The 23,677-nt window shown below is 50.8% G+C and overlaps 1 protein-coding gene across 1 annotated transcript in view; it reads left to right on the forward strand.

Moving 5' to 3' along the window:
- The first annotated feature begins 22,851 nt into the window (after positions 1 to 22,851).
- The window catches only part of stum (stum, mechanosensory transduction mediator homolog), a 46,685-nt gene continuing 45,859 nt past the window's right edge, over positions 22,852 to 23,677 (forward strand). The window contains exon 1 of the mRNA XM_085997991.1: positions 22,852 to 23,163. Within this exon, the coding sequence (XP_085854117.1) occupies positions 22,995 to 23,163 (169 nt within the window). The 5' untranslated portion in view covers positions 22,852 to 22,994. The remainder of the gene's footprint in view (positions 23,164 to 23,677) is intronic.

Genomic DNA, 23,677 nt, shown 5'->3' on the forward strand with positions numbered 1-23,677 from the left:
AATGGCGGGAAGAACGTGATGATGTCATGACGTCAGAGCTCGGAACCTTCTAGCAGTAGAGCTCGGAACCTTCTAGCAGTTGAGCTCGGAACCTGCTAGCAGTTGAGCTCGGAACCTGCTAGCAGTTCCAGAGAGGCTTTCAAGCAGACCAGACCTATTTGCATTGTATCCTACAGCTTCCTGTACAGCTTCATTTGTTCATTAAATTTTATTGTTTTTGATTTTCTGAGTCGATCTCAAATCTTCGGCTAGGAACCCCAGTTCCTACATTGGTGACCCCGATTTCTTCGAACAATTTTTGGTGAAGTTACATCATCGACACGAACGCCGTCACCCTCAAACTGCCGCAATTTTGGGAGCAACAACCGGCCGCGTGGTTTTTCCAGGCGGAAGCCCAATTTGCAATCCGGGGAGTAGCAGCGGATTTGACCCGTTATTATTACGTGGTCTCCGCCCTCGACAGCGCCACGGCCTCACGGGTCGTCAGCCTCCTCGAGAATCCACCGAACAATGGCAAGTACAAAGCTTTAAAAGCATGTTTACTGCAGATTTTCGGTCTGTCCAAGTCGGAGCGCGCTCGCAGACTTATCTCCACGCCTGGCCTCGGGGATTCAAAACCCTCAGAGCTCATGAGCCAAATGCTCACGCTTTTGGGCTCGGAATCACAATGTTTTCTGTTCCGCAAGCTGTTTCTCTGTCAACTACCAGAGCCAGTACAGACGGCCTTAGCCAATTCCGCGATCACGGATTGTGCTGAACTCGCCGCGGAAGCAGATAAAATATTCACCGTCTCACAACAATCTTGTGCAGCCACGAGGTGCCAAAACTATGCTGAACTCGCCGCAGAGGTGGATAAAATATGCTCCTGCACACAGCCATGTTGTGCAGCTACGAGGCGCCCATCCCCCACAAGAGTGAATCCGACTCCTCCTCCTGCAGGCTGGTGTGCATACCACGCTCGTTTCGGCGCGAAGGCCAGAAATTGCCATCCGCCCTGCAGTCTCTCACCAAAAATAAAACCTACCTCAAACCAGCGGTTTCTGAGAAGATCAATAAGGCCTAAGGGACGCGCTGGAGTTGCGATGGCCGTCGGGTCCGCAGGGAAACTCCTATACATTACAGACTCCCTGTCAGGGCGACGTTTTCTCTGTGATACTGGCTCCCAGTGCAGTATCCTACCAGCGTCGAAGCTAGATCTTCAATCCAGCGGTCAAGGTCCCCCTTTCAAGGCAGCCAATGGTGCGGCCATTCGCACGTTCAGAAAGCGTAGGGTCCAGTTGAGTTTTGGCGGCCAACGTTTTGTTTGGGAGTTCATCATGGCGAAAGTCTCACAGGTCATCCTGGGGGCAGATTTCTTCTGCACAAACGGGTTTCTCGTCGACGTCCGACACTGCCGGATAATCAGTGCCTCCACTTTTCACTCGATCCCCTGTCACCGAAGCACCGCGATGTCTTGGTCAGTTGCCTGTGCAGTCCCATCTCCAAATGAGTTCTCTCGTCTTCTCAGTGAGTTCCCTGAGCTCACCAGGCCCACATTTTCTTTTTCAGTCGCGAGGCACGGTGTGGCGCACCACATTAGCACGACAGGATCCCCCATTTATGTGAGAGCTCGAAGGCTGGAACCCGGTAAACTCGCGGCCGCCAAGGCGGAGTTCCATACAATGGAACGCCTGGGTATTATTCGACGTTCGAATAGTCCTTGGTCCTCGCCATTACACATTGTTCCTAAGCTGGACGGCGGATGGCGACCATGCGGCGACTACAGATGCCTGAATGAGGCTACCACACCGGATCGGTACCCAATTCCTCACATTCAGGATTTTTCGGCCCATCTGGCAGGGAATTCCATCTTTTCCAAAGTAGACCTCGTCCGAGGCTATCATCAAGTGCCCATGCATCCTCAGGACGTCCCCAAAACTGCCATCATCACACCTTTCAAGCTCTTTGAGTTCCTTCGTATGCCGTTTGGGCTGAAGAATGCAGCACAAGCCTTCCAACGTCTCATGGATTCCGTGTTGCGCGATCTGCCGTTCATCTTCGTCTACCTAGACGACATCCTTATTGCCAGTAACAGCACGAAAGAACACATTACACACTTGCGTACCCTTTTTTCTCGTCTCAGCCAACATGGTCTTATTATCAACCCGGCCAAGTGCCAGTTTGGGTTGCACAGCATTGATTTCCTGGGACACAGAATCACCTCAGAAGGCGCCGTCCCGCTGGCCACGAAGGTGGAAGCAGTCACCTCGTTCCCTCTTCCTCAGACCGTTAGGGCCCTCCAGGAATTTCTGGGAATGGTCAATTTTTATCACCGGTTCGTCCCCAAGGCGGCATCGTTGATGCAACCTTTGTACGAGGCTCTCAGAGGTAAATCGGGCAAAGACCCGATCGATTGGACACCCCAGATGGACCAGGCTTTCCTCGACACTAAGAACGCTTTGGCTGCTGCGACCATGTTGGCACATCCCCTTCCGGGCGCAACCATTGCCCTTGTCAACGACGCATCTGATTATGCCATCGGGGCAGTACAGGAGCAGTGGGTCGATGGCACATGGCAACCACTGGCTTTCTTCAGCCGCCAATTGCGGAAGAACGAACGCAAGTATAGTACTTTTGATAGGGAGTTGTTGGCATTGTTTCTGGCCATCCGCCATTTTCGCTTCCTACTGGAAGGACGCCCATTCACGGCTTTTGTAGACCACAAGCCACTTACTTTTGTGATGGCCAAGACAGCGGAACCATGGTCGGCACGGCAACGGTACGTACATATCTGAATTTACAACCGACATACAACATGTCTTGGACAAAGACAACCTGGTGGCGGATTGTCTCTCCCGCGCCCAGCTCCACGCAGTACACCTGGGAGTCGACTATGTTGGTTTGGCAAAAGAACAGAAGGCAGACCCTGAAGTGCAGGCATACTGGACCGCACCTTCCAGCTTACAAGTGGCTGATGTCAGTTTCCAGGCCACAGGGACCACACTCCTGTGTGACATCTTGATGGGCGTCCCACGTCCAATCGTTCCAGTCGAATGGCGCAGGAGAATTTTCGACACTATCCACGGATTGTCACACCCTGGCATGAGAGCGTCACAATGGCTCATGGCAAAGAAATTCATCTGGAAGGGCATGCATCTCGACGTCCGTGACTGGACCAATACCTGCGTGAGTTGCCAGAAGTCCAAGATACAACGCCATGTTAAGGCCCCAGTCGCCACTTTTCCGGTTCCGGAGCGTCGATTCGACCGTGTGCACGTGGACCTGGTTGGTCCTCTCCCTTCCGCTCGCGGGTACACTCACCTCCTCACTGTGGTAGACCGCACCACCAGGTGGCCAGAGGCAATTCCTTTGGTTGCCACCACAGCGACAGACGTCTCCAGAGCCTTCATCTCGTCGTGGGTAGCTCGGTTTGGGGTACCGGCTGACATCTCCTCCGACCGGGGGCCTCAATTTACCTCTGAGCTTTGGAACGCCGTAGCTCAAGGTTTGGGCACCAAGCTTCATCGTACCACCGCCTACCATCCACAGGTGAACGGTCTGTGTGAAAGATTCCACAGGTCCCTTAAAGCCGCACTGCGTGCTAGTCTCCGTGGACCTAGTTGGGTGGACAGGCTCCCTTGGGTGCTGCTAGGTCTTCGCACGGCGCCTAAGGACGACCTGCATTCTTCTTCAGCAGAGCTGGTTTACGGCCAACCACTCAGAGTGCCTGGCGATTTTCTTCCTCCTCACACGGAACCCTGGTCCCCAGCTCAGCAGCTCGTCAGCCACCAGGAAGCGGCTAGGAATTTCATCCCAGTGCCTACGTCGCATCATGACCTGCAGCGCTCCCATGTCCCGGTGGATCTTAAGAGCTCAGAATACATGTTCATTCGGCAGGATGCTCGCAAAAACCCGCTCAAACTGCCTTACACAGGTCTGTTCCGCGTCATCTCGTCAGGTGACAAGTCCTTCACAGTCGACGTCAGCGGTAAGCCTGACCACATCTCCATCGACCGGTTGAAACCGGCGCATCTGGATCTGAGCGAACCAGTCGTCACCGCTCAGCCGCCTCATCGTGGTCGTCCACCGTCGACTGCCGGTCCAGTACAGCCACAGTCATCTGCCGAGTCGCCAGTGCCCACCTCACTGGGTCGACCACAGCCGGCCTCTTCTTCTCCTCCGCCTGCGGCGTCATCCCAACCACAGCCAACGGCCAATTCGTCTTCTAGCGCTCCGTTCCAGCTGCCAGGGTATCACAGTCGGTCGGACAGACTTGTCAGACCCCCTTCTCGCCTTACCTTCTCTGTTAAAAGCAATTCTGGGGGGGCGCAAGTGGCGGAACCACCAGAGGATTACGGACAATTGTATATAATTCCTTTTACAGCAATGTAGTACAGCTGGGGGCTGCACCTTTAATGTATCTGTTAACTGTACTAGGGCTTCTTTCCTGTACTCCGCGTGATGACGTCATGCCGTCCGTCACGTGATCTCTCAATGGCGGGCAGAACGTGATGACGTCATGACGTCAGAGCTCGGAACCTTCTAGCAGTAGAGCTCGGAACCTTCTAGCAGTTGAGCTCGGAACCTGCTAGCAGTTGAGCTCGGAACCTGCTAGCAGTTGAGCTCGGAACCTTCTAGCAGTTCCAGAGAGGCTTTCAAGCAGACCAGACCTATTTGCATTGTATCCTACAGTTTCCTGTACAGCTTCGTTTGTTCATTAAATTTTATTGTTTTTGATTTTCTGAGTCGATCTCAATTCTTCGGCTAGGAACCCCAGTTCCTACAGAATCATAGAATGGTTGCAACACAGAAGGAGGCCATTCATCCCATCGAGCCCGTGCTGGCTCTCTGCAAGAGCACTCCAGCTAGTCCCACTCACCCGCCCTTTCCCTGTAGCCCTGCAAATTTTTCCTTCAGGTACTTATCCAATTCCCTTTTGAAAGTTGTGATTGAGTCTGCCTCCACCACCCTTTCAGGCAGTGCGTTCCAGATCCTAAACACTTGCTGCGTAAAAAAGTTTTTCCTCCATTCACCTTTGGTTCTTCCGCCAATCACCTTAAATCTTTGTCTCGTTCTCGAACCTTCCACCAATGGGAACAGTTTCTCTCTATCTACTCTGTCTAGACCCCTCATGATTTTGAACACCTCTATCAAATCTCCTCTCAATCTTCTCTGCTCTAAGGAGAACAACCCCAGCTTCTTTAGTTTATCAACGTAACTGAAGTCCCTCATCCCTGGAACCATTTTTGTAAATCTTTTCTCCACCCTCTCTAAGGCCTTCAGATCCTTCCTAAAGTGCGGTGCCCAGAATTGGACACAATACTCCAGTTGGGGCTGAACCAGTGTTTTATAAAGGTTCATCATAACTTCCTCGCTTTTGTACTCTATGGGCTCGATTTTCATTGGGCTGTTGAGGCGGGATTGGAGGCGTGTGGGGGGTTAAAATCATGAAATTGGGGGGCACGAACCCATCCCGCCCCCAACCCGCCTCCATGCCAGTTTCAAAGGAGACGGATACCCGACCTGTGCTGGGACCCGCCTCCCCGAGGCGGGAAGGGGATTAGTGCCAATTAACTGCCTGTTAACAGGTAGTTAACAGGCAGTTTTTAGCCTAATCCCTATTTTTATCCCTGAAGTGTGGGATTCCCGACGGCTCCAAACCACGCCAAGTTAGCGAGGCGGACCGTCGGGCTGAAGGGCTTGGAGGGGTTGAGATGTCCGGTGTTCAGGTGAGTGATGTGTGCATGAGTGCAGAGGTAAGTGTGTTTGGTGTGTGTAAAGTGTTTAAATAAGTTTTACTTATCTTTACAGCCTTCCTTCCTTCAGGTCTCGGGAGTCCCTCATCTCACCGGCACAGAAAGCAGAATGGCCGCGAGCTGTCAAAAGTTGCAGCATTCAGCTTTCTGTTCTGGAGAGATCTCTAAATCAGCCTGAGAAGAAGGAATTAACTTAGTGTACAGATTGTCAGGGTTTGACAGCTTCAAAGCTCTTGACAGATGAAATGTCAATCTGTGATGTCACCTGTTGCCGGGTGGCCCTTAATTGGCCTGCTGAGCCCGCTGGGCGGGCTCAACAAGGTCAATCAAGTGAAAATCGCGTGGGTTGGCCACAACTCGATGGAGGCGGGACTACAACCCCAAAAGTTGTAGTCCCGCCTCCTACACGCCTCCAGTATCAAAATCCAGCCCTATGCCTCTATTCATGAAGCCCAGGAACCCATATGCTTTTTTAACCGTTTTCTCAACCTGCCCTGCCACCTTCAATGATTTTTGCACATATACCCCCAGGTCTCTCTGTTCATGCACCCCCTAATGTAGGAAATGTGGCAGCCAATTTGTGCACAGCAAGCTCTCACAAACAGCAAAGCGATAATGACCAGATAATCTGTTTTTGTTACGTTGATTGAGGGATAAATATTGGCCCAGGATACCGGGGCTAACTCCCCTGCTCATCTTTGAAGTAGTGCCATAGGATCTTTTACGCCACCTGAGAGAGCAGACGGGGCCTCGATGTAACATCTCATCCGAAAGACGACACCTCCAACAGTGCAGCACTCCCTCAGTACTGCATTTGAGTGTCAGCCTAGATTTTCAACAAAAGGTGGGTCGAGAAGAAGTGTAAATGGGAGATAAATAGATAGATAGATAGATAGATAGATAGATAGATAGATAGATAGATAGATAGATGGATTGATAGAAAGCTAATAGCAAAAAAATTATACTCATCTGACATGCAAATTTTATAAATAATAAAATTGAATTGATGCTTCTATTGAACACAGTGAGTCATCCTGTGGAGAGAACTTGTGCTAACCGCAGCCTACTGATGTGGTTCTGATTACTCCACAAGAACTTCACATAGATGGAAATTATGTAAAAAGACTCCACAGTCACAAAGGTCTCATTAGCTCGTTGGTATCCAATTAGCAACTAACCTCCGCAACAAGTGGACCAGTAATTACACCCCATAATATGACTGCAGACGGGTTGCTGTTGGCTTGTTTTATTTAATAGACTTTAGAGGGTGTCCCATGGCACTGTGCACAGTAGGTTGGGGGATTTGCTTGCTGCCTGCCTCAGTCAGAGGTCGTGGTTCACATTGGCACCAACGACATGGGTAGAAAGAGGGATGAGGTCCTGCAACAAGAATTTAGGGAGCTAGGTAGCAGATTGAAAAGCAGGACCTCAAAGGTTGTAATCTCTGGATTACTCCCGGTGCCACATGCTAGTGAGTATAGGAATAGAAGGATAGAGCAGATGAATGCGTGGCTAAAGAGTTGGTGCAGGAGGGAGGGCTTTAGTTTCCTGGATCACTGGGTCTGTTTCTGGGGAAGGTGGGACCTGTACAAGTCAGACGGGTTGCACCTGAACCGGAACAGGACCAACATCCTTGCGGGTAGGTTTGCTAGTGCTGTTGCGGAGGGGGGGGGGTGGGGTTTAAACTAACTTGGCAGGGGGATGGGATACAGGGTGGAGCTATAGTAGGGCGTGATGCACAGCCAAATATAGAGGAAAAAACAAGTCAGTCTGGAAGGCAGAGCAAATATGTAATAGCACAAGGGAGTATGGCAAGGCTGGATGGCATTTATTTTAATGCAAGGAGTCTTGCGAGTAAGGCAGATGAATTGAAGGTGTTGATGAACACATGGGAGTATGATATTGTTGCTATCACAGAAACATGGTTGAGGGAAGGGCAGGACTGGCAGCTCAATATTCCGGGGTATAGAATCTTCAGGCGAGACAGAGGGAGGTGTAAAAGAGGTACTGCAATATTAATCAAGGAGTCAATTACTGCAGTAAGGAGGGATGATATCACAGCAGGTTCCTCCAATGAGACCATATGGGTAGAACTTAAAAACAAAAAGGGGGCAATACTTTGCTGGGAGTGTATGCTAGGCCCCTAAACAGTCAGGGGGAGATAGAGGAACAGATATGTTGGCAAATCTCAGAGAAGTGTAGAAATAATAGGGTAATAATAGTAGGGGATTTCAACTTTCCCAATATTAACTGGGATAGTCAGAGTGTGAAAGGCTTAGAGGGTGCGGAATTCTTAAAGTGCATCCAGGAGAGCTTTTTCAGCCAGCATGTAGAAAGTCCTACAAGAGAGGGGGCAGTACTGGACCTAATTCTAGGGAATGTAGCCGGGCAAGTGGTAGAAGTGTTAGTAGGAGAGCATTTTGGTGACAGTGACCATAATTTGGTGAGATTTAAGATAGTCATGAAAAAGGACAAAGATGGACCAGAAATAAAGGTTCTAAATTGGAGGAAGGTCAATTTTAATATGATAAGGCAGGATCTGGCCAAAGTGGACTGGGATCAGCTACTTGTAGGAAAATCCACATCAGAGCAGTGGGAGTCATTCAGAAAGGAAATAGAGAGAGTACAACGCCAACATGTTCCTGTAAAGGTCAAGGGTGGGTCTAACAAGTCCAGGGAACCCTGGATATCAAGGGATATACAAGAATGGATTAGGGAAAAAAGGGAGGCTTTTGACAGATACAAAGGACTAAAAACAGTGGAAGCCCTAGAGGAGTATAGAAAGTGCAAGGGGGTACTTAAAAAATAAATTAGGAGAGCGAAGAAGGGGCATGAAAAAACACTGGCCGGCAAAATACAGGAAAATCCCAAGGTGTTTTATAAGTATACTAGTTGGAGTGCCCGGCGGTGTCGAGGGTTTTTCGAGGGCATGTTGTTGTTGGAAGAGAGAGAGAGAGAGACTGGGGGAGAAGAGAGAGACTGGGGGGGAGAGAGCGACTGGGGGTAAGAGAGAGAAAGAGAGAGAGACTGGGGGGAAGGAGAGAGAGAGAGAGACTGGGGGGAAGAGAGAGAGAGACTGGGGGAAGAGAAAGAGAGAGAGAGACTGGGGGAAGAGAGAGAGAGAGACTGGGGGAAGAGAGAGAGAGAGACTGGGGGAAGAGAGAGAGAGAGAGGGGGAAGAGAGAGAGAGACTGGGGAGAAGAGAGAGACGGGGGGAGAAGAGAGAGACAGGGGGAAGAGGGAGACGGGGGGAAGAGAGAGAGAGAGAGAGACTGTGGGGAGAAGAGAGAGACAGGGGGAAGAGAGAGAGAGATTGGGATTAGCCTGGAGAGAGAGGGGGAAGGAGCGCCTCAGGCCTGGCCCGATGGACCCCTGTGAAGGAAGGAAGGAAGAAGGAAGAAGGCGAGCTCTCCCTCCCTCTCCCACCCCCTCACTCTTTCCTCCTCCTCACCCTCTCTCTCTCCCTCCCCCTGTCTCTCCCTGCTTTACTCTCTCTCCCTCCCTCCCCTCTCCTCTCCCTCCCTGCCCCCTCCTCCCCCTCCCTCCCCTCTCCTCTCCCTCCCTCCCTCCCCCTCTCCTCTCCCCTCCCCTCCCCCCTCCCTCCCCCTCCTCCTCTCCCTCCCTCCCCCTCTGCTCACCCTCCCTCCCCTCTCCTCTCCCTCCATCCCCCTCTCCTCTCCCTCCCTCCCCTCTCTCTGCCTCCCTCCCCCCTCTCCCTCCCTCCCCCCTCCCTCTCCCTCTCTCCCTCCCCCTCTCTCCCTCCCCCTGCTTTACTCTCTCTCCCTCCCTCCCCTCTCCCTCCCTCCCTCCCGTCTCCCTCTCTCCCACCCCCTCTCCTCTCCCTCCATCCCCCTTGCCTCTCCCTCCCCCTCTCCTCTCCCTCCCCCTCCTCTCCCTCCCTTCCCCCTCTCCTCTCCCTCCTCCCCCTCTCCTCTCCCTCCCCCCTCTCCTCTCCCTCCCCCTGTCTCTCCCTGATTTCCTCTCTCTCCCTCCCTCCCCCTCTCTCTCTCCTTTCCTCAGAGCCGGATGCGTGACCCGAAGCCCCCGTGTGCGGATCAGTGCCTCAGGGCCGGCTGGTGCGCGGCCTAGCGCGTGAGGCCCGGCCGACTCCCTTAGCTCAGGTCGCGCTCCGGGCCGCCACCGACGTTCACGTGCGTGCTGTCTCCCGCCCCGCCAGCCTTAACCAAGATGGCATCGATGGCTACACTCGGCTCAGTCCCGCCCCGCCAGCCTTTACAAAGATGGCGGTGATCGCTGGGTGGGCCCAGCGGGACGGGCGGTGCCTAGCTCGGGTGTGGCTGGCGAGGAGAGGCTGAGGCTTTGAGGCCTGAGGCCTGCAGGCAGCTCATCCACCGCCGAGGGGGGGAAAGCCCGAGTCCCCTTTGCAAAAGGATCTTTTTTTCTTTAAAACCAACTTTTTTTTTTGCTGGAAATCTATGTTTCAAAATAAACACACAGAAAGTGGGAAAAATAAATCAATAGTTAGGAATCAAGATGGCGGCCACTCACCTCAGCTCAGAAGGATTAGGCCCACCCACACACGCAATGAAACACCCCCCGTGACGCACCCAGGTTAATCCCCTGTACGATTGGTCAACCATCACGTCACTCAACGCTAATGAGCGGAATGTTGCCGTTTTTTGAACCTTTTTTGTATACTGTCCAAACAGTTTTTGTCTGACCAAAAAGTAAATACACCTAATAGACTCCCCTAATGATAAGCTTTCTTTTGATATAACATATGTGTAGGTACGCTCTATAACTTTTGATTGTATAGCCGGACAGACGGAGAAACAGACAAACAGACAGACAGACAAACAGACAAACAGACAAACTCTTTTATATATATAGATAGATTAAGGGCAAGAGGATAACCAGGGAAAGAGTAGGGCCCATTAGGGACCAAAGTGGCAATCTGTGTGTAGAGCCGGAAGATGTAGGTGAGGTTTTAAATGAATATTTTGCATCTGTGTTCACTATGGAGAAGGACGATGTAGGCATAGAAATCAGGCAGGGGGATTGTGATATACTTGAACAAATTAGCATTGAGAGGGAGGAGGTACTAGCAGTTTTAGCAGGCTTAAAAGTGGATAAATCCCCAGGCCCAGACGAGATGTATCCCAGGCTGCTGTGTAAGGCAAGGGAGGAGATTGCAGGGGCTCTGACACAAATTTTCAGAACCTCTCTGGCCACAGGGGAGGTGCCAGAGGACTGGAGAACAGCTAACGTAGTACCATTATTCAAGAAGGGTAGTAGGGATAAACCAGGGAATTACAGGCCAGTGAGCCTAACATCAGTGGTAGGGAAATTATTGGAAAAAATTCTGAGGGACAGAATTAGTCTCCACTTGGAGAGGCAAGGATTAATCAAGGATAGTCAGCATGGCATTGTCAGGTGGAGATCATATCTAACCAATTTGATTGAATTTTTCGAGGGGGTGACTAGGTGTGTGGATGAGGGTAGTGCAGTTGATGTAGTCTACATGGACTTCAGTAAGGCTTTTGACAAAGTCCCGCATGGGAAACTGATCAAGAAAGTAAGAGCCCATGGGATCCAGGGCAATTTGGCACATTGGATCCAAAATTGGCTTAGTGGCAGGAGGCAGAGGGTGATGGTCGAAGGTTGTTTTTATGACTGGACGCCTGTGAGTGAGTGAGGAGCAGCCCGACCAGAGCGGGCCTGCGTGGGAACACTGAGCATCGGCGGCAGTTAAAACCGGCGGCAGTGAGTGAGGAGCAGCCTGACCAATTCAACAGCAGAGGAGAGAGGTAAAAAGTAATCAAAGTGTGACGTCACCAGGAAGCAGGTAAGTGATTGGTTGGTGAGTATTTCTCTCTTTTTTTTTAAACTTTAACTCTGGTTTATAGTTGCTAAGGTCTCTCTAGTATAGCAGGGACTGTTGGTAAACCAGTTAACTGTAGTGTAATTAGTGGGATTGATTGATTTAATTTAAATTCAATTAATTAAAGGGTAAGTCATGGCAGGACAGCCGGGCCCCGTGATCTGCTCCTCCTGCGATATGTGGGAACTCAGGGACACTTCCTGTGTCCCTGACAACTACATGTGCAGGAAGTGCATCCAGCTGCAGCTACTGACAGACCGCATTGCAGTGCTGGAGCTTCGATTGGATACATACTGGAGCGTTCACGATGCTCAGGACATCGTGAATAGCACATTTACGGAGTTGGCCACACCGCAGGAAGAGGTTGGACAGGAAGAAAGGGAACGGGTGACCAACAGGCAGAGCACTAGGCGCAGGCAGGTAGTGCAGGGGTCCCCTGTGGCCATCCCCCTCTCCAACAGATACACCACTTTGAGTACTGTTGGGGGGGATGGCTTATCAGAGGAAGGCAGCAGCAGCCAACTTCCTGGCACCAGGGGTGGCTCTGCTGCACAGAATGGGAGGAAAAAGAGGCGTAGAGCTATAGTAATAGGGGATTCAATTGTAAGGGGAATAGATAGGCGTTTCTGCGGCCGCAAACGAGACTCCAGGATGGTGTGTTGCCTCCCTGGTGCAAGGGTCAAGGATGTCTCCGAGCGGCTGCAGAACATCTTGGAAGGGGAGGGTGAACAGCCAGTTGTCGTGGTGCATATAGGCACCAACGATATAGGTAAAAAGCGGGATGAGGTCCTAAAAGCGGAATATAGGGAGTTAGGAGATAAATTAAAAAACAGGACCTCAAAGGTAGTAATCTCAGGATTGCTACCAGTGCCACGTGCTAGTCAGAGTAGAGATAGAAGGATACATCAGATGAATACGTGGCTAGAGGAATGGTGCCAGGGGGAGGGATTCAAGTTCCTGGGACATTGGAACCGGTTCTGGGGGAGGTGGGACCAGTTCAAACCGGACGGTTTGCACCTGGGCAGGGCTGGAACCGATGTCCTAGGGGGAGTGTTTGCTAGTGCTGCGGGGGAGGGTTTAAACTAAAATGGCAGGGGGTTGGGAACCTGAGCAGGGAGACAGAGGAAAGGAAAACAAGGATAAAAGCAAAAGATAGGAAGGAGAAAAACAAAGGTGGCAGTCAGAGAAATCAACGGTTTAAATCAAACATGGCCACAGTAAATAATAATTCTAATAGGTCTAAGAGCGTTAAAAAAACAAGTCTGAAGGCTTTGTGTCTTAATGCGAGGAGCATTTGTAATAAGGTGGATGAATTGGCTGTGCAAATAGAAGTAAACAAATACGATTTGGTTGGGATTACGGAAACGTGGCTCAAGGAAGGCCAGGACTGGGAACTCAACATCCAGGGTTATTCGATATTCAGGAAAGATAGGCAAAAAGGAAAGGGAGGTGGGGTAGCATTACTGGTTAAAGAAGGGATTAACACAATTGTAATGAAGGATATTAGCTCTGATGAGGTGGAATCTGTGATGCGCTATCAACAATACCAAAGACTACGAGATGGACTTAAATGAAGTAGGCTTTTATTGACTAAGAACTAGAGCATGCCTCTGCTAGTGAATCCATCCTAAGAGCTCCCGGGGGAAGGGTGGTGAGTCACCTTTATACCTGGGCTTAGGGGTGGAGCCAGGGGCTGAGACATGCCTGGACTTGTACAGGGTTAACAGTGGTTTACCACACAGGCATGTACAGGTTAACAGTGGTTTACCACATTCACCCCTCGTTTAAAAAAGAGTCCGGCGGGGTGAAGTGTTTCAAAAGTTCGTATACGAAAGTCTCTCCGGGGGTCTTGTCTGCCGTAATGATCTTCGTGGTGCTGGTTGCGGCGGTTCTTTGCCCGCGGCCGCTTCTCGCGTGGGACGGAGCACTGGCGTGTCGTCCTCTCGGGGTAGGGATGGCACCGGCATGTCGTCAGTTCATGGTAGACACCCCGGTGGTGCGTCGTGGGTAGTGGTGGTGGGTGGAGGTAGTGGATGGTGATCGATGGTGTTTCGGGTGGTACCCGAGGGTGCGAGGTCTCGAATTGAGACTGTGTCCTCCCGCCCGTCAGGATACGCCACGTAGGCGTACTGTGGGTTGGCGTGGAGGAGGTGAACCTTTTCGACCAGGGGGTCCGTCTTATGGCTCCTCACGTGTTTCCTGAGCAGGACGGGTCCCGGAGATGTCAGCCATGGCGGTAGTGATGTCCCCGAGGTGGATTTCCTGGGGAAGACGAACATCTTCTCGTGAGGGGTGGCGTTTGTGGCAGTACAGAGCAGTGATCGTATGGAGTGGAGCACATCGGGGAGGACATCTTGCCAGCGGGAGATTGGGAGGCCCTTGGATTTTAGGGCGAGCATGGCGGTCTTCCACACCGCTGCGTTCTCCCTCTCTACCTGTCCGTTACCCCGGGGGTTGTAGCTGGTAGTCCTGCTCGTGGCTATGCCCTTCTCGAGCAGGTATTGGCGCAGCTCGTCGCTCATGAACGACGAGCCCCTGTCGCTGTGGATGTAATTGGGGAAGCCAAATATGGCGAACAGGTCGTGGAGGCACCTGATGACTGTGGCGCTGGTCATGTCCGGGCAGGGGATGGCGAAGGGGAAATGGGAGTACTCGTCAATAATATTGAGGAAGTACGTGTTGCGGTCAGAGGAGGGAAGGGGCCCCTTGAAATCGACGCTGAGACGTTCGAAGGGGCGGGTGGCTTTAATCAGGTGTGCCCTGTCTGGCCTATAAAAATGCGGTTTGCATTCGGCGCAGACCTGGCAGTTCCTGGTCATGGTCCTGACCTCCTCGATGGAGTAAGGCAGGTTGCGAGCTTTAATAAAGTGGAAGAACCTGGTGACCCCCGGGTGGCAGAGATCATTGTGGAGGGTCCGTAGCCTATCGACTTGTGCGTTGGCACATGTCCCACGGGATAGGGTGTCTGGGGGCTCATTAAGTTTCCCGGGCCGGTATAAGATATCGTAGTTGTAGGTGGATAACTCGATCCTCCACCGCAATATCTTATCATTTTTGATTTTCCCCCTTTGTCTGTTGTTAAACATAAATGCTACTGACCGTTGGTCAGTGAGCAGGGTGAAACGTTTACCGGCCAGGTAATGTCTCCAGTGCCATACAGCCTCCACTATCGCCTGGGCCTCCTTCTCGACTGAGGAGTGTCGAATTTCGGGGCCCTGGAGGGTCCGTGAAAAGAAGGCCACGGGTCTCCCCGCCTGGTTAAGGGTTGCGGCTAGGGCGAAGTCGGATGCATCGCTCTCCACTTGGAAAGGGATGGACTCATCCACTGCGTGCATTGTGGCCTTCGCAATGTCCTCTTTTATGAGGGTGAAGGCCGCATGGGCCTCTGCCGTCAGGGGGAAGGAGGTTGACTTGATGAGGGGCCGGGCTTTGTCCACATAGTTGGGCACCCACTGGGCGTAGTAAGAGAAGAACCCTAGGCATCTCTTCAGGGCTTTTAGGCAGTGGGGGGGGGGTAGTTCCAGGAGGGGGCACATTCGGTCGGGGTCGGGGCCGATGACTCCGTTTTCCACCACGCAGCCAAGAATAGCGAGGCGCGCGGTGCGGAACATACATTTTTCTCTGTTGTATGTCAGATTCAGCCATTGGGCCGTACGGAGGAATTTTTCTAGGTTGGCGTCGTGGTCCTGCCGGTCATGGCTGCAGATGGTGACGTTGTCTAGATAGGGGAAGGTGGCCTGCAGCGCGTTCTGGTCAACCATCCGGTCCATCTCCCTTTGGAAGACCGAGACCTCGTTGGTGACGCCGAAGGGGACTCGGAGGAACTGGTAGAGGCGACCGTCAGCCTCGAAGGCCGTGTACTGGCGGTCCTCAGGCCTGATGGGGAGCTGGTGGTATGCCGACTTCAGATCAATCGTTGAGAATACCCGGTATTGTGCTATCTGGTTGACCATGTCAGATATGCGGGGAAGTGGGTATGCGTCTAATTGCATGTATCGATTGATCATCTGGCTGTAATCAATAACCAGGCGCTGTTTTTCGCCGGTCTTTACTACCACCACTTGGGCTCGCCATGGGCTGGTGTTGCCCTCGATAATCCCTTCCCTCAGGAGTCTTTGTACTTCTGATTTAATAAAGCTCCTATCCCCGGCACTGTACCGCCTGCTTTTAGTAGCAATTGGCTTGCAGTCTTTGGCGAGGTTAGCGAACAACGGGGGGGGTTTGACCTTCAGGGTGGACAGGCTGCATACTTTGCGCGGCGCCGTGTTTAAATTCTGCTGGCTGCAGACTGTAAGTGGGGGCAGGGGCCCGCCATATGCCATCGTGACGCTCTCCAGATGGCACTGGAAGTCTAATCCTAGCAGTATGGGAGCGCAGAGCTGTGGCAGGATGAGGAATTTAAACTCTCTGTACTCCACGCCGTTCACTGTCAGAGTCGCTACACAGTAGCCGCCGACGTCCGCCGTATGGGACTTTGAAGCCATAAAGACCTGGTGGCGTGTGCGCATAACCGATAGGGAGTAGCGTCGCACCGTGTCGGGGTGGATGAAGCTCTCCGTGCTTCCGCAGTCGAAAAGGCAATTTGTGGCATGGCCATTTACCTTTACGTTCATCATGGACCTGGCTAGTTGATGGGGCCTAGATTGGTCCAGGGTGATGGAGGCCATCGTCGAGGTCGGTGGGTCGCTGTAGTATTCGCCCGCGCCGAGGGCCTGGTCCCGAGATGGTGTCCAAGATGGCGGCTCCCCCTCGGCTGGTGGTGTCCAAAATGGCGGCCCGCACGGCTCACACGTGGTTGGTGGGGTCCAAAATGGCGGCCTGTACGGTTCACACGCGGCGCTGCTGGAATTGGGGGTCGATTTCGCCTTGCACACTCTCGCGTAGTGGCCTTTCTTGCCGCATTTGGAGCAGGTCGCATCCTTTGCTGGGCATTGCTGTCTGGGGTGCTTGGCCTGGCCGCAGAAGTAGCATTTCTGGCCTCTGGTCATTGCAGCTGTAGTTGGGCTGCTGGCGGCTTGTGGCCTTACCGGGTCCCAAGATGGCTGCTCCCGTGGCATCCACGTGGCCATCCGGTCAGGGGGGTAGGCGTCCATGTTCTGGAGGGCCACGTCTAACGAGTTAGTGAGGGCCACCGTCTTCTGCAGGTCGAGCCCCCTCTGTTCCAGCAGCATCTGCCGAGTATAGTTGGACCTGATGCCGGCTACGTAGGCGTCTCGGATCAGGTCTTCCGTGCATTCCTTGGCCGTCACCGCTTTGCAATTACAGTCCCGGCCGAGGACTCTCAGTGCCAGTAAATATTCAGCGCCCGATTCCCCGGGGCGCTGTTTTCGGGTAGCCAGGAGGTGTCTGGCGTAGACCTCGTTAACAGGCCTCACGTATTGTTCCTTTAGCGTCGCGATGGCGGCCGCGTAAGTAGTGGCGTCTCGGATGATCAAGTAGACTCGGTGGCTCACCCGTGAGTTCAAGACAAGCCGTTTCGCGTCATCTGTAGTGACAGTAGTGCTGGAGGCCTCCAGGAAGGCTTCGAAACAGCTCAGCCAGTGTTCAAAGTTATTGGCTGCATCTGCTGCTTGAGGATCCAGGTCTAAACGTTACGGTTTCAAGATTTGCTCCATGTTGAAAATTAGTCAATAAAATTGATGCGCTATCAACAACACCAAAGACTACGAGATGGACTTAAATGAAGTAGGCTTTTATTGACTAAGAACTAGAGCATGCCTCTGCTAGTGAATCCATCCGAAGAGCTCCCGGGGGAAGGGTGGTGAGTCACCTTTATACCCGGGCTTAGGGTGGAGCCAGGGGCTGAGACATGCCTGGACTTGTACAGGGTTAACAGTGGTTTACCACACAGGCATGTACAGGTTAACAGTGGTTTACCACAATCTGTATGGGTAGAATTGAGAAATACTAAGGGGAAAAAACATTAGTGGGAGTGGTTTATAGACCTCCAAACAGTAAGGCGGAGGTTGGGGATGGCATTAAAAGGGAAATTAAAGAAGCGTGCAATAAGGGCACAGCAGTCATCATGGGTGACTTTAATCTACATATAGATTGGGCCAACCAAATTAGTAATAATACTGTGGAGGAGGAATTCCTGGAGTGTTTACGGGATGGTTTCCTGGACCAATATGTCGAGGAACCAACCAGAGATCAGGCTATCTTCGACTGGGTATTATGTAACGAGAAAGGATTAATTAACAATCTTGTTGTACGAGGCCCCTTGGGTCGGAGCGATCATAATATGATCGAATTCTTCATTAAGATAGAGAATGAAGTAGCTGACTCGGAGACTAGGGTCCTCAATTTAAATAAAGGAAACTACGATGGTCTGAGGAGCGAGTTGGGTAGGATTGATTGGGGAATGGCACTCAAAGGGTTGACGGTGGATAGGCAATGGCAAACATTCAAAGACCACATGGATGAACTACACAATTTGTTCATCCCAGTTTGGCATAAAAATAAAACAAAAAAGGTGACCCAACCATGGCTAACAAGGGAAATTAGGGATAGCATCAGGTCCAAGGAGAGGGCATATAAATTGGCCAGAAAAAGCAATAATCCTGAGGATTGGGAGCACTTTAGGATTCAACAAAGGAGGACAAAGGGATTAATTAAGAAAGAGAAAATAGAATATGAGAGTAAGCTTGCAGGGAACATAAAAACTGACTGTAAAAGCTTTTATAGATATGTGAAGAGAAAAAGATTGGTGAAGTCAAGCGTAGGTCCCTTGCAGTCAGAATCGGGGGAATTTATAATGGGGAACAAGGAAATGGCAGACCAACTAAATACATATTTTGATTCTGTCTTCACAAAGGAGGACACAAATAAGCTCCCAGAGATGTCGGGGAACATGGGGTCTGATGAAAGGGTGGAACTGAAAGAAATCAGTATTTGTAGGGAAATGGTGTTAGGAAAATTGATGGGACTGAAGGCCGATAAATCCCCAGGGCCTGATAATCTACATCCCAGGGTACTTAAGGAAGTGGCCCTAGAAATAGTAGCTGCATTGCTGGTCATCTTCCAGAACTCGATAGACTCTGGAACGGTACCCATGGATTGGCGGGTAGCTAATGTTACCCCACTATTCAAAAAAGGTGGTAGAGAAAAGGCGGGGAATTATAGACTGGTAAGCTTGACATCGGTAGTGGGGAAAATGCTAGAGTCCATTATAAAAGATGTAATAGCAGAGCACTTGGAAAGCAGTGACTGGATCGGACAAAGTCAACATGGATTTACAAAAGGTAAATCATGCTTCACTAATCTACTGGAATTTTTTGAGGATGTAACTGATAAAATAGATAAGGGAGAACCAGTGGATGTGGTGTATTTGGACTTTCAGAAGGCTTTCGATAAGGTCCCGCATAAGAGATTAGCGTGCAAAATTAAGGCACATGGGATTGGGGGCAAGGTATTGACTTGGATAGAGAACTGGTTGGCGGACAGAAAGCAAAGAGTTGGAATAAACGGGTCGTTTTCCGAGTGGCAGGCAGTGACTAGTGGGGTACCGCAAGGATCGGTCCTAAGACCCCAGCTGTTCACAATATATATGTTAATGATCTGGACGAGGGAATTGGATGTAATATCTCCAAATTTGCAGACGACACAAAGCTGGGTGGAAGGGTATGCTGTGAGGAGGATGTCGTGAAACTCCAGTATGATTTGGACAGGTTGGGTGATTGGGCAGAAACATGGCAAATGCACTATAATGTGGATAAATGTGAGGTTATCCACTTTGGTGGCAAAAACAGGAAGGCAGATTATTATTTGAATGGCAATAGATTGGGAGAAGGGGAAGTGCAAAGAGACCTGGGTGTTCTTGTGCACCAGTCGCTGAAGGTAAGCATGCAGGTGCAGCAGGCGGTTAAGAAGGCAAATGGTATGTTGGCCTTCGTAGCAAGAGGGTTCGAGTACAAGAACAAGGGTGTCTTGCTGCAATTGTACAGGTCCTTGGTGAGACCACACCTTGAGTATTATGTGCAGTTTTGGTCGCCTTACCTGAGGAAGGACGTTCTTGCCATGGAAGGAGTTCAGCGAAGATTCACCAGGCTGATACCTGGGATGGCAGGAATGACGTATGAGGAGAGATTGTGTCGATTGGGCTTATACTCACTGGAGTTTAGAAGATTGAGAGGGGATTTCATCGAAACCTATAAAATTCTGTCAGGCCTGGACAGACTAGATGCAGGAAGGATGTTTCTGATGGCCGGGGAGTCCAGAACCAGGCGTCATAGTCTAAGGATAAGGGGTAAGCCATTTAGGACTGAAATGAGGAGGAATTTCTTCACCCAGAGAGTGGTGAACCTGTGGAATTCTCTGCCACAGAGGGCGGTGGAGGCCAGTTCATTAAGTATATTCAAGAAAGAGTTGGATATATTTCTTCAGGCTAAAGGGATCAAGGGATATGGGGAGAAGGCAGGGACAGGGTACTGAATTTGGATGATCGGCCATGATCTCATTGAATGGCGGAGCAGGCTCAAGGGGCCGAATGGCCTACTCCTGCTCCTATCTTCTATGTTTCTATGTGTCCAGTGGTGTACTGCAGGGATCGGTGCTGGGTCCTTTGCTGTTTGTAGTGTACATTAATGATTTAGATATGAATGTAGGAAGTATGATCAGTAAGTTCGCAGATGACACGAAAATTGGTGGGGTGGTAAATAGCGAGGAGGGAAGCCTTGGGCTACAGGACGATATAGATGGGTTGGTCAGATGGGCAGAACAGTGGCAAATGGAATTTAACCCTGAAAAGTGTGAGGTGATGCATTTTGGGAGGACTAACAAGGCAAGGGAATACACAATGAATGGTAGGACCCTAGGAAGGACAGAGGATCAGAGGGACCTTGGTGTGCATGTACATAGATCCCTGAAGGCAGCAGGACAGGTAGATAATGTGGTTAAAAAGGCATATGGGATACTTGCCTTCATTAGCCGAGGCATAGAATATAAGAGCAGGGAGGTTATGATGGAGCTGTCCAAAACGCTAGTTAGGCCACAGCTGGAATACTGTGTGCAGTTCTGGTCACCACACTATAGGAAGGATGTGATTGCATTGGAGAGGGTGCAGAGGAGATTCACCAGGATGTTACCTGGGCTGGAGCGTTTCAGCTATGTAGAGAGACTGGACAGGCTGGCGTTGTTTTCCTTAGAGCAGAGAAGGCTGAGGGGGGACCTGATTGAGGTGTACAAAATTATGAGTGGCATAGATAGGGTAGATAGAAAGGAACTTTTCCCCTTAGTAGAGGGGTCAATAACCAGGGGGCATAGTTTCAAGGTAAGGGGCAGGAGGTTTAGAGGGGATTTGAGGAAAAACTTTTTCACCGAGAGGGTGGTTGGAATCTGGAACTCACTGCCTGAAAGGGTGGTAGAGGCAGGAACCCTCACAACATTCAAGAAGCATTTAGATGAGCACTTGAAATGCCATAGCATACAAGGCTATGGACCAAGTGCTGGAAAATGGGATTAGAATAGACTGCTCACGATGTGGTCTCCTCTACATTGGGGAGACCAAACGCAGATTGGGTGACCGCTTTGCGGAACACCTCCGTTCAGTCCGTAAGGGTGACCCCGAGCTTCCGGTCGCCTGTCATTTCAATTCACCGCCCCATTCCCACTCTGACCTCACCGTCCTCGGCCTCTTGCCTTGTTCCACGGAAGCTCAGCGTAAGCTCGAGGAACAGCACCTCATCTTCCGATTAGGCACTTTACAGCCCTCTGGACTCAACATAGAGTTCAACAATTTCAGATCATAACCTCGGCCCCTATTATATATTTTTATATATTTTTTATCCACACTTTTGGTTTGTGCCTTTTCCTTTTTTTCTCTCTCCCACATGGCAGCTGTCTTTCACTCTGCCAGCGCATTTCACACTTCATCTAGAGCCATTGTCTGTTTCTTTACCTGTCCTATTACCATCTCGTCTCGCCTTGAATATCTCTTAATGTCTCTTCTTTCATCCCCTCCCCCATTTCCCAGCCCCCAAACTGCCTTTTAATCTTTTCATTTCCTGCCTATTTTTCTCAGTTCTGAAGAAGGGTTTCAACCCGAAACGTTGACTCTATGGGGGAAAAATTCAGTATCGCCCCATTTGGGGCGCCGTTATCGGCCGTGCGCAAAGTTTAGCGCCTGGTGCTAATTATCACCTCCGACAGCAAACTTGGCTTTTATCGCCCCTGGAGGTGATTGGAGCGCTAAATCAGTTGCTTCACACCTGTGTTAAGGCGCAAACGCCGAGGAGCGAGGCGCTAACTCAGAGTGCTGGCGAAGCAAGGAAGGGCAAATCAAAATCAACCTGCAAAGTACTGCTCAGTACTCAAAACCCCTTCACACAGTGTTGAATCTCTCCAGAAGTCTCTCTCTCTCTCTCTCTCTCAGAATGCGTGGTGCAAAAATGTCACCGACAAAAAAAGGCAGGAAGCGGTCGCCTTTAAATCGCGCTCCCCGAGTCCCTTTCTGACTCCAAAATGCTCCCCTCAACCTGTCGTTGCTAGCGGCAGGCGGTAAGGCAGGGGGTGCCACTCAATATCCGGTCCGGGGCGCTAATGGTGTGTTGCGCACTCGACTGACGTCACAACCTGCCGGCGCAGGAGATCGTGGCGGTAGTGTTTAGCGCTGCCGCAAAATGTCTCGTTAATTTCACGAGCGGCACAAACATCGCTGCGCCCGGGCGCTAGTTGCTTTGTGCCCCAATTGGCGCCCTCTTAAGGCGCTAACAGGAGTTGCAAACAACTGAATTTTTCCCCCTATTTCTCTCTCCACGGATGTTGCCTGACCTGCTGTGTTTTTCCAGCATCTTCTGTTGTTATTTCGGATATCTAGGATCCGCAGTATTTTGCTATCGTATTAGAATAGACAGGGCTTGATGGCCGGCGCAGACACGATGGGCCGAAGGGCCTCTTTCTGTGCTCCATGATTCTATGACTTTAAGGGTGTGCTTGCATACCCCCATCCCTTCAAGGGTGGATTGTCTCACTGCCTATCCCTTTAAAGGTGCATTTGCTTGCTGTCTGCCCCTTTAAGGGTATATTTACGTGTTGCCTGCCCCTTTAAGTGTGTATTTGCACAGTGCCTGCCCCTTTAAGGGTGGATTTGCTCACTGCCTGCCCCTTTAAGGGTGGCTTTGCTCACTGCCTGCCCCTTTAAGGGTGGATTTGCTCACTGCTTGCTCCTTGAAGTGTGTGTTTGCTCGCCCGCTTGCCCCTTTAAGGGTGGATTTGGTCACTGCCTGCCCCTTTAAGGGTGTCTTTGCACCCACCCCGTCCGTTTAAAGCAGCTCCGATCGCTGCGCCAGGCAGCAGCAGTTGCTCCGGCAGCCCGAGTGAAGTGGCTGTTCTGAGGAGAGGAGAGGAAGATCGCGGGATCGCGGGCAGAGAGAGAGAGAGAGAGAGCAGCAGCCGGACCCGACCCGACCCCCAGCCCTGCCATGGAGCCCAAGGCGGAGGATCCGGGCAGTGGGAAGGGGCTCCCCTCCAGCCATGGGGTCCTGATCCAGGTTCGGGAGAAGAAGGGACCTCTGAGGGCGGCCATCCCCTACATGCCGTTCCCGCTGGCAGTCTTCTGCCTCTTCCTCAACACCTTCGTACCAGGACTGGGTAAGGGCCCTTTAAATCTACAGTATGGGGGGAATTAAACTCAAACCCTTCTCTACAGCCCTCATACAACTCTCTAATATATATGTTTCACTCTAGTATGTCTTTCTCTGTCTCATATGTTTCTCACTAATACAAGTCCCTTTCTCCGATGTTTCTCTCTAGTATATGTTTCTCTACTGTATGTTTCTCTCTAGTATATATATATTTCTAATATATATATTTCACAATCAAAGCTCAGCAATTTCTTTAAAGTTTAAAATTGTATGGGGGCATTTCCCTTTCAAAACTGTACAAGATGTAGATTTTAAATGTTGAATCCATCGATTCTGGGCAACTAGTTTGTGTGAATTATATATGTTTTGTTCTCTAGTATATATGTTGCTCTAATATATATTCCTCTGTCTCATATGTTTCTCACGCGTGTATGTGCTTCTCTCTCTAATATATGTTCCTTTCTCTAATATATATGTTCTCTCTCTATTGTATATGTTCCTCTCTCTAATATGCCTGTCTC

The sequence above is a fragment of the Somniosus microcephalus genome, chromosome 9 (genome assembly GCF_052327205.1).
Source record: "Somniosus microcephalus isolate GS21.2 chromosome 9, FLI_Smic_1.0, whole genome shotgun sequence".
NCBI classification, from domain to species: Eukaryota; Metazoa; Chordata; class Chondrichthyes; order Squaliformes; family Somniosidae; genus Somniosus; species Somniosus microcephalus.